The sequence below is a fragment of the Lepidochelys kempii genome, chromosome 11 (genome assembly GCF_965140265.1).
Source record: "Lepidochelys kempii isolate rLepKem1 chromosome 11, rLepKem1.hap2, whole genome shotgun sequence".
Taxonomy (NCBI): Eukaryota; Metazoa; Chordata; order Testudines; family Cheloniidae; genus Lepidochelys; species Lepidochelys kempii.
Genome location: NC_133266.1, coordinates 64,845,498 through 64,856,238, shown reverse-complemented (window position 1 = coordinate 64,856,238; position 10,741 = coordinate 64,845,498). Strand labels below are relative to the sequence as shown.

The 10,741-nt window shown below is 41.2% G+C and overlaps 2 protein-coding genes across 10 annotated transcripts in view; one reads left to right on the top strand and one right to left on the bottom strand.

Moving 5' to 3' along the window:
- KANSL1L (KAT8 regulatory NSL complex subunit 1 like) overlaps nt 1–1,854 on the top strand; it is a 97,839-nt gene extending 95,985 nt beyond the window's left edge. For 5 of the 6 annotated variants that reach the window (XM_073306701.1, XM_073306703.1, XM_073306704.1 and 2 more), the window contains one exon: nt 1–1,854. In XM_073306701.1, coding sequence (XP_073162802.1) covers nt 1–249 — 249 coding nt within the window. In that variant the 3' untranslated portion in view covers nt 250–1,854. The other variant, XR_012154379.1, reaches the window with a different exon arrangement.
- RPE (ribulose-5-phosphate-3-epimerase) overlaps nt 1–10,741 on the bottom strand; it is a 31,539-nt gene that overhangs the window by 14,862 nt on the left and 5,936 nt on the right. Inside the window, exons 2-6 of one of the 4 annotated variants that reach the window (XM_073306709.1) lie at nt 9,558–9,637; nt 8,649–8,788; nt 8,007–8,141; nt 7,726–7,812; nt 2,164–2,446 (exon numbers count right to left, since the gene is read on the bottom strand). In XM_073306709.1, coding sequence (XP_073162810.1) covers nt 2,435–2,446; nt 7,726–7,812; nt 8,007–8,141; nt 8,649–8,788; nt 9,558–9,637 — 454 coding nt within the window. In that variant the 3' untranslated portion in view covers nt 2,164–2,434. The other 3 variants (XM_073306706.1, XM_073306710.1, XM_073306708.1) reach the window with 3 other exon arrangements.

Here is a 10,741-nt window from a genome sequence, read left to right as displayed (position 1 = left end):
TCTGAGCTGTGGGAACTTCGGGTTTTTCCGTTAAAGGATGAAGACATAGAAACCTTACGGTGCCAAGACAAAATAACAAATCAGACTGAAAGTTCAAGTGCAGCTTTCCACAGTGACTCCCTCTGCACTTCATGCACTCCCATCACGTTGCCAAACAATGGCCATCCACCAAGAAAACAATCCACAGAAGAGCTGGAAGACTGCAAAAGTGTTTTCCTGGGACTCTGCAGCACAAGAAAACACAGGTGATAGGGAATAATGTGGTTCATTAAGAAAGCTGATTAAGGTGGAGAAAAGTACAAGGTAAAATCTCTGTTCTTCACACAAGAAATAACAGCACAATTCAAATACTGTACATTAGCAGCATATAATATATTTTCTTTCTTGCTTTGTAACAGGCAGGATAAAATCCCAAACGCAACACTTTCTTCTTCCTGAACCACAAGAGAAACTAATTATTTCGAGCTGGAAGTCTAGTATTCCCCATGTTGAAAGTGGGCACACCTAAATAGCTGGCACGGTTTACTGCTTTCTGTTGTCATATTGCCACATTCTTTGATATTCTTCCTTTTTTTCTTTCAAATGTGTTTATGGTTCTGATGGATTCTGGGACAGCAGAACACACTTTATTCCTTTAAACAAACAACTTCAAAACACAGAAAAACTACTTGAAAAGACAGTGAGGAAGAGGGGGTAATTTTAAATAAAGTTGTTTTCTTTGGTGGCATGAGCATGTGACAAATACCTGACTTGTTTAAAATGCATGTCTGAAATCCCTTGAATATTTAAGTACCAGTAGTTTTTAAATGACACTTTCAGAAGCCTTATATATGGCTTAAAATTAGTCACTCATTCAACTCTATTGTTAGTTTCATGCAGAAATCCTCAAACACTAACACACAAATATATCACTATATTTCCATAGTTGATTTCTCTACTATACAAAAAGTAGACAGTTTCCTATTTCAGTCACATGGGGAGTAGAGAAGCTTTGGAGTGGTGAGGAAGCGAAAAGTGAATTAAATGAAGATACAACTCTGAATTTCATTTTGGATCACCAGATATTTGGAGACCTAACTCCTAGACCTGCAGTAGCTAATGCTGCTTATAATTGTGTGCTATAGTATCTTACCAACAAGTATAGTTTGTTATGGTTTCTAAGCGATATCTTGCAAGGTTCTACCAAGTATGCAAAAGCAGAGTGACTAACCAGAAAGGAAAATGTTAATAAGGACATCAGAAGGGCTTAAAAACACCTTTCACAATGTTTCTAAACACAGATTGATTTTTAAATTTCCAGCCATTTCACTCTCTAAGAAAATAAAAGCAAATTGTCTAAACTCATACATTCTGAATTACAGTATTCAGAATTTATCTGCATCCTCAAATGATGCTAATAGAAGATGACGCATACAAGAATTGATTATATAGCAGTATTCTTGTAGCAGAACAATAATTTGACACCAGTAGAACGTATGTATAAACCACTGTCAGCAGGAAGTTTTTCTGTGTACAACAGTTGAAGGCAACTATATAGGAGTCTCTGTTCTTGTACAACATTTTTCCTCAGCTTGTAATATCCAATACTGACAGATGACCCGTTTGTTAGTGTCAAACTTAAATTTTTTTTCCTGTCAGATTAACTGGAAATATACTCTGGACCTCGGAAAAAAGTTCAGTCACGTTTCAACACTACAGCCTATGCTACATTGTAGTTTATTGCACATTCTGATTTATTTTAAATCTTTTTTTAACACTGGTTTGTCCAGCAAATTAAACTCAAATTTTGCCTCAGTGTCTGATACAATAATCTTCAATGCTAGGTTTTTTTAATTAAAAGTTATTTCCATACAATGTGTAGTCTGAATTTGATTAGCAATAGAAGTATTTAGATTCCCTTCACAGGTCTGTAACATCAAATTAGTGGTATGTACTTTTAAGAGCTGAAGACCTGTATGATCTTTTAATGGCTTTGTGGGAGCCACAAAGTAGTAATGGTACAAAGCCTTGCTGTTGCATTTGTTAATGTTGCATTAGTACATGATGATGATGCATTGGATAACTGGCTGTGAGACTGTAGTTTCCCCCTCTATTATCCCTTCTTCCTAGTTTCTGAGTGGAATGGGGTATTTCTCATTTCTCTCTCCCTCGTCTTCTGGCTGCTGCTGGGAATGTGAGTTGGAGAGCAGTCTGAGGTGAGGCTCTTTTCTTCTCCATTCCCCTGCTCCTTCAGAGTGAAGATAGGAGCAGCTCAGATCCTGCTAGCTCCCATCATACAACTTTATAGATTGTTCAGTGCCTCCTGCTCTTGTCTGATCTGTTTGGCAGTGTGAGGAGCAATCCTGGGATCTGGGCATCAGTCATGTGAACTCCCTGCATGCAGGACCCAGAAGAACTACAGGTGAGGAACACTGACTTAGTAATGAAGTCTGAATCATCCAAGATCCTGAAGGAAAAAGAGAGCGTTCTCTGTTAATGTTAAGAGAATATTTTAAAAATGAAGTAAACTTTTGAGTTGACTGCTAACCAAACTGGGCTGGCTTGGTGGGTTGTCAGGCAGCTTGCTGCATTGCTTTTCAGAGGATCTGGATATGAGACTCTTGAACTATAAAATCAGTATCGACAAATGGTATCACATAGGAGGGGGAAATCTTTGCATTGCCCCTGAGTAGTTCCTGGCAGTTTCCTTTAGAAGAGGATGTTAATACTGCTCAATAAAGATGGTATTTGTTAATCTTGCTAGCTGCAGAGCCTATACAAATGGAGATTGCACACAACTTCTTTGTCCCTATTGAGATGCTCTCTGCCCTACTCGTTGTGCGAACAGGCTAAAATAATGAAACCACCCTGGCAACGATGAGATGGGCAAGAAAAAAACTGAAAAACTCAATGCAAAATGGAGAACTTTCCTTTTATACTTTCTCCCTATGCAAATATTTAAGGCATTTTTTTCCATCAGAAACTTTGCTCTTAAAGTCCACATCTCATCTGATAAAAAACAGATTGTGGGCAGCAAAATAATTTGCCTGGGTGCAGATTCTAAGACCATCTCCATCCATTGAACTTCATGACAGAAGGCAAGAATAGAATATAGTTTATTGTTTCTCTTCAGCAGCCCTGCACTCTGTAATCCTTCCAATCCCTGTATGTCCTCCCATAATTACCTATATGCTTTCTCCCACTGCCCCAGTGCCTGGAATGGCCATCATCCATCCCCACCTGCCCCCATCTAGCCTACACACCACATAACCTCTCCTTCAAATCTCCCTCCACTACTCCCCAGGCTCTGCAGGAACCTCATTGGTATAAACCTCCCTCCTCCCTGGTGTCATCGCTCTGACTCTGGAAACTCTTGGGGCTAGGGGATGCTACTATTTACTTGTATTACAGTAGACCCTAGAAGCTCCAGCTGAGATCGAGGCCGTATTATGCCAGGGTGTGTACAAACACATTGGAAGAGACAGGCCTTGCCCCAAATATTTTATAATCTAGAGCCAAGACAGAGTGGGATTACGATCCCAATTTTACAGAGAGAGAGAGAGACAGTAAGTGACTTGCCCAAAGCCATACAGGAAGTCTGGACAGTTAGAAACTGAACTGTCTCAGTCTAGCACCTACACAAGCCCCAGCCCCACCCTCTTTCTTCACATCTGCTGTTCAGAGCTGTTGTGATGTCTTCAATTCTTAATAATAAAAACTTATTGGGATAATAGATGCAGCCTTTCTCTCTCATGGAAATGGCCTCCATCAATTTCCTGCCTTTCCCGCACCTATAGTTTGTGTATTGTGTCACATGAATTTGGAAACAATTAGCTCTCTAGGTCAGAGCATGCTGAGAACTGCAATACGCACAGCTCAGCCCCAGGGCTGCATTTATAAAAACCTATGAAGCCCCTTACTCAAGTTTTTTTCCTCATACCTCCCTTAAACTTCCAAAAATTTCCTCAACTTTTTGGCTTTTAGCTGTTACACAAAGGCTAAAACAGGTCATTCCTCTCCTCCCATCCCCCTGTGCAGCTGTGAAGCACTGAGCATTATGCAGTCGGGCACTGTTGGACCAGTGACTTGTTTCAGTGTATTTGTGCTTTGTTTATCATTTTGGATCAAAAGGCATGTTTTCAGGTCTCCATATCTCCTTCCCTGGCCCTGTTGCAAGAGGTTTCACATCCTCCTTCAGATCCATGAACTTCATCGAAGCATGGGAAGGGCAGGAAAGTCCTCAGATGTGGTGAGCAGAGCATATTTTCTGTATAGTTTCTCGCCCTATTTGGGTGCATGCTAGCTTGCTTACAGTACTGTCCTTTGGAGGACCCCACATCCAAGTAAGGCTTGAACTGGACATCTGGAATCTTCCTCCATTGACGATAGTGAGCGCCCTGGACCCTTCCCTTGTTACAGAATATCATTTACCTCTTAGCCCTCCGGTCCAGTAATGCAGTAGTGCACAAAAGTCTGCCTCGGCACTACAGTCTAGATGGCTTTATTGGCTCGCCATTGGAACTTTGAGACAAATAATTCTCAACTGGCCCTCATTTTAGTCCCAGTGATATCCCTGCACTTTTACTGTTGAAAATGTATTTACAACATGAATTCCTCTAGCTCTAGAATCATGAGACTGAGGTTATAGAAAAGTACAAGTAACTGTGTTCCTCACTGGGGATCTGGCAGGTTGAATGTATGAGACTGATGTGCAGAGTGTCTGGAAATTTGATTTAGGCATGAAAGTTTAAGTCGAAGTTCTCTATTCATTGACCCATGACTGGCTGATGTAGATTCTGTGTGGTTAGTTTTAATGTGAAAATACTTTTTCCATTGGGATGCCTGATCAGACTGGGTGTCTCCCTGTTCAATATGTACTTTCAGGGATGAGGTATAGCTGCTGTTTTCTGTGCATAAGCATATTTACATCACTTATTTTTAAGTGCAGGAAGGCATGCTGGGACAAAAAATTGTCATTTGTTTGCTAATAGTGAGGAAATGGGCAATTCTTAAGGAGTAACAGAAGAATTTAATCAAGCATATGTGAAAGTAGTAATTGCCATGGTGACTAATAATAGCCTTTCCCTTAACCTTAGCTGTAACAAGAGGCTGTGGCAGTGAAGAGGTCACACTTACGAAGTGGGGTGCTCTAGTAGGAACAATTAGCCACTCACTCTGCTGGTGAGGTGAGGTGGTTTTCTTGCATGTATGTTTTCCTCCCCTGAAGTACAGCCCTAGGTTGGCAGTTTACACCTGCTCAAGGCCATTGACAAAAAAGGCAAGAACCCACAAACTGCTCTAATCTAGGACCTGACGAAGGATTCAGTTCTCCTTGGGACAGAGCATAGTATTTTGTAGCCGAAAGGCCGTTAAATGACAACAAGCGACTGCCTGCAGTTAAACATTCTCTCTAGAGTAGTCTTGGGGATACTGTGGGAATGCGTTATGACAACTAGTTATACTTGCAAAAGTGGTGCACAGCAAGTTTGAGCAAATGATTCCCTGTGGACAGTTATCCCTGCCCCAATTCCATTTAAACTCTAGCTGGCTTACTAACAGCATTGAGGATGCCATGGCCCAGGTTTCCAGGCAGGCCCTACAAGCCTGTCTGAGCCCCTTGATACTTTCTTGTGCAGCTCATGCCAAAAGCCTTTGTTGCTGCATCCTCACATTTGCTTTTACTGAGGGAGCTAGAGTGGCTATGTTTACACAAGCTGCCCTCACACCTATAGTACACCTCTACCCCAATATAATGTGGTCCTCGGGAGCCAAAAAATCTTACCAAGATATAGGTGAAACGCCATTGGATTGAACTTGCTTTGGTGTCAAGCATTTCCATTATTAATAGTCACTTCCTGCCCCCTGACCATACTGCCACACCCTGGGACTCCAATGCCCCAACCCCCCAGACCCCTTAACATGCCGCTCAAAGCAGTGTATCGGAGCCAGACACGCTGATCCGCTGGAGCGTGCAACCCTGCCCCCCAGAGCAAATTTGTGTTATATCAGGGTAGAGGTGTATCTCATCTCTGTTGAACTGGGGTACTGGAAAGAAGTGTGCAAAAATGTTCCCTCTAATCACTTTCTTTATGCAGCACTAACATGGGGCTTTGGCTTTTTTGAACATGAATGTCCACCATAGTTTTTCAGAGAGACTAGCTAGAGGAATTCTTGAACCAGTCCTACCTCTCTCGATTAACATCATTGCTTAGAAACTGAACCGCTGAAGCAGATTCACCATGTGGATCCAAATTATCTTACTACTTCTCTCCTGGAGTAGGCCTTTCTGTAAGTCATGTATGCTGGTTATTACATTTTATACACAGGCAGCAGCTGCTTGGTCTTCCACCCATGGATTGCCTGAAGGATACTGTATCTACCTATAATTAGTCACTAGAGCCTATTTGAAGAGCTAGAATGCAAAAGACCTAGCTTAGGATCCCCATGTGCTTTTGTACAAATGTGAGATAATAGCCTATGGCTGCTCATTCTGCAATAATTAAAATTTTGTTAACCCACAATAGCAGGCAACTTACTCATTATAGAATAGTAACACCTATCTTTAGCTGTTGATTCCTGAAGTTTTTACAATAAATCTAATAACTGTACCTTCAGATCATTTAACTTGGACTAGTTTTCATAGGTGGAAAGTTTTCACTAGCTAGTCGTAAGGATACCAAGAGACTTAGCTTCCACACTCCTTCCCCTCCTCCCCCATTTTGAAAAACTATGATAAAAGCTTATTGTGGAACTTTTATTTCCCACTGCTGTGAGAATGAAATATTGTACCATGCTTTATTGGGATGTACATACCTGTCTAATTAGTGAACTTATTTCTGGAAGATGCTCTTTCTTGGGGTAGATGGGTTCATCCTGAACAGCTAACGGATGAGTTTTGCAAGTCGTAAGACGACTTATCACTTTAAGAACAGTGTTTTATTTGAAACAGTTTTGTAGGAATGCACAGAGCAGACTCTTAAGTCTTCCACACCTTTCAAGCAAAAACTGACTGAATTTTGTTTCAATTCAATCCAATCCCTGTTATCTGCTATAAAATGAGTCTCCAGGCAATTTAAGAAATAGCACTGGCTGATTGTGTTTCCAGCCCTGGCAAAACAGCTGCTTGCAGTGAAGGAACAATTCTTCAATGCTGCAGTCCTGGTTCAGCAGCACTGTCTCCATACTGGACTAGAACCCGTTCACACCCAAGCTGCCTTGGCATGAGTTGGCCGTCTCATCGGTCCAGGGAGCGTTTCTGAGCAGCTTCTGAACACACATTCCTCAGGAGGTTGATTACAGATCTAGGATCTTCACTTTTCATAATGGCACTGCCAGACACAATCATGTTTGCTCCTGCCTGGAAGAAGGTTAAATAGCCAGCTGTGTAATATGGACCACCACCACCACATAATCCCAGTACACTCTAGTTACCTAATACATAATTTTCACAAGTTATCGTCCAATTGCAGCATGCATAGACTTCATCAGCACAGGTTCTGTACGTCAAAAAAATTACTCTAGTGAGAAAAGGGTATTATTTTCCCAAAGAGCTTTCCTGCTGCACTGTAGCCTATGTTAGTTCTGGTTCTATCCTGAGCAAAGAGTGAAAGTCTTTAGACTATCTGAAAACAAAGCAAATGGCAAAAATGAAAGACCCAGCAGGGAGATTATAATCTCATGCACAGAATTAAAAGGAATGTCTTAAAAGGAGAGTCCTCAGTGTGCTGTTCAGTTTTTAAATCTTACCTCTGCACATTTATGGATGGTGTCTGGCCCCACACCACCATCCACTTCAATATCCAAGGAAGGAAATTGTGTCCTCAGCCACTGAATCTAAAGAGCCATACAAAAAACCCACAAAAGTTAAGCACTTGGCTTTACACTCAGATACTCTCCCCAGGTCTATATAATTTTTAACATTTAAATGATTAAGGATTTTTTGTTAATGTCATCTCCCTTCCCAGTTCTCAAGGCACAGGGAGTAGAAACAGACTAGTTCCATTTAATAAAACACAATCAGTATCTACCTTTGGCATCATGTCTTCCATGAACTTCTGCCCTCCAAATCCAGGTTCCACTGTCATCACCAAAGCCATGTCTATCTGATTGGCCCATGGTGCTAAATATTCAACTACAGTTCCAGGTTTGATGGCCAAGCCAACCTACGGAAGGAGGGAAAGATAAATGAAAGTGCATCTGTAGGACAACAGAGGCCTTGCACCTCTGTTAGCATTGCCCTGATACTAGCTACTACAAGCTTAAAAAAATTACTGATTCAATATTGTGAACAGTATTTGGAATATTATGTAGGATCAATTAAGGCAAAAAAGTATTGACTGCATTAAAGCAATGGTCCACAAATTTTATGTTGCACCCCACCCATAATGTAACCAGTCCATGGGCCCCAGGGTATGGGGCTGCAGCTGGGAGCAGGAGTCGAAGCTGGGGCTTGGCCTGGAGCAGAGCTAGGTGGCCCTGCCCCCTAGTGGGGTGCACCCCACACTCTAGGGACCACTGCATTAAAGCAAGATTCCACTTTGTCTCTACGACTTCTGTTAAAATATAAATTGCTTTCATTCTATTAGTCCTCAAGAACGTTATTGCCCAGATCTTTCAATGCCAGAGGGAGGCAGCTATTGCACACTACTCTTGCCACACCAACTCCTCACCTTCATCCCATTTTCCCGAATGTCTTTAATCAGTGCCCCTGGATTGTCTGTAGCCTCTAGGTGAAAAGTGTACTGGTTTGCACCTGCTACAGCCATTGGTTTCACCCACTGCTCTGGCTTGGCAACCATCATGTGCATATCTGAAAAGAATCAAAAAGAACAGAAGCATGAGTAAGCAAGATACACTTGGCATGCATCACTGTACCAAAATATACCAATATGTGTACTAGCTGTAATTGATAACAGCTGCTTTGGAGTCATTACAGAAAATGCACATTCAAAGCATGCGCTCAGAGCTCAAAAAGAGTAGCAACAGCATAAGCTGTTCAAATGAGTGCATATTATTTGATGTTATTAGATATGTTTAGTAATAATTACTACTCAAGCTTAATAGCACACTGATTACATTATAGTGACATGCCACATGGGAGAGTGTTTCTTTAAAGTACTAAAAAACAAAAGCTCACATAATATAGTCTCCCCCTCCCTCAGTTTAGCTAAAAAGAAAACCATATTTTTACAGCATTTTGCTTGGCTATAAATATTTAGTAATCACTGAACATGAGGCCCTGGACCATGGCTCCTTTGTGCTACTGAGTTCTAGAAAGGGGCTGGAAAGCTGGGGAAATCCTCATCTGACATAGCTGGCTCTACACCAGCCCTCCTCAACTTTCTCCACATGTAGGGGGATGGGTTGTAACCACAGTCCAATGATTCCTGCCACCATCATGGCCCCCAGTGTAAGGCTATTCTAAACTAAGACAGCGCAAAACAGTTTTGAAATTACCCCACTGAGTTGTGGCCTGAGCTTACAGGCCACCAGTGAGGATTCAAACTCACAATGTTTAGTGGTTTCCTCTGTCAGTATAGCAACATGTACTCAAGAGTCTAGAAAAATGAAGTCCTTACCGAAGAAAGGATCCTGACCCAGCTGCTTTCGAAGGCTCTCTACTACAGGGTGTCCAAATGTGATGTTCGGAACAAAGTGCCTACCAATTAGAAAAAAGCACTTTATTTTTCATTATTAAAAAAAAAAAAAGCGGAGGTTCTTATTAGGCTTGATATTGTTTTACTGCATGGTGACTAAAGTAAGGAATTCTATATTGACCTACATTTATGGGAAATATAAAAACAAATCTTTATAGACTATGTTCAAGAAGCAGTGTCGTTAATACAACAGAACCTCAGAGTTACAAACATCTCGGGAATGGAGACTCGTAACTGAACAAAACGTCACGGTTGTTCTTTCAAAAGTTTACAGCTGAACATTGATTTAATACAGCTTTGAAACTTTACTAGGCAGAAGAAAAATACTGCATCTTGATTTAAATGAAACAAGCACAGAAACAGTTTCCTTACCTTGTTGCATCTTTTTTAAACTTTCCCTTTATTTTTTTAGTAGTTTATGTTTAACGCAGTACTTGTACTGTGTGTGTTTGTTTGGTTTTTTTTGGGTCTCTGCTGCTGCCTGATTGCATAATTCTGGTTCCAGATGAGCTGTGCAGTTGACCAGTCAGTTCATAACTCTGAGTTCTACTGTAGATAGGGCACACACGGGGATCAGGAGACTGGGGTTTATTCCCAGCTCTGCCACTGATCTACCATGTAACCCTCAACAAACAGTCACATGTTTCTGTCCATTTTCCCTCCCACCCTTTTTCTGTCTTGCCTATTTGGGCCATAAGCGCCTTGGAGAATGGACTGTCTCTTGCTATGTGTTTGATCAGCTCCCAAATCTCAGTCTGGGCTTCTAGGTATTATCATAATACAAAATAATCAGTGTGGTGTACAGAAACTTGACATTCAAACATTTTTAGCTTTACAACATCTGAATCAAGTTCTGTGGCAAATAAGTTGTTAGGGAAGAAATGAAGATGAATTTAAAAGGATAGAAATCTGGTACAACAGGTTCTGCAGGGCTTTCAGTGGGATTGCCACTGAAAGTGCATGAGAGAATGCGGTTACTCAGTAATCCTCTCTATATATTTGCCCCTAAAGAAGGTAAATGGGGTTTCTAGATTGCACACAGTCTCTTTCCTTGAAGCAAGAAAAGGATGGTGAATGGAAAATCAGCTAGATAATTCATGAAGTTT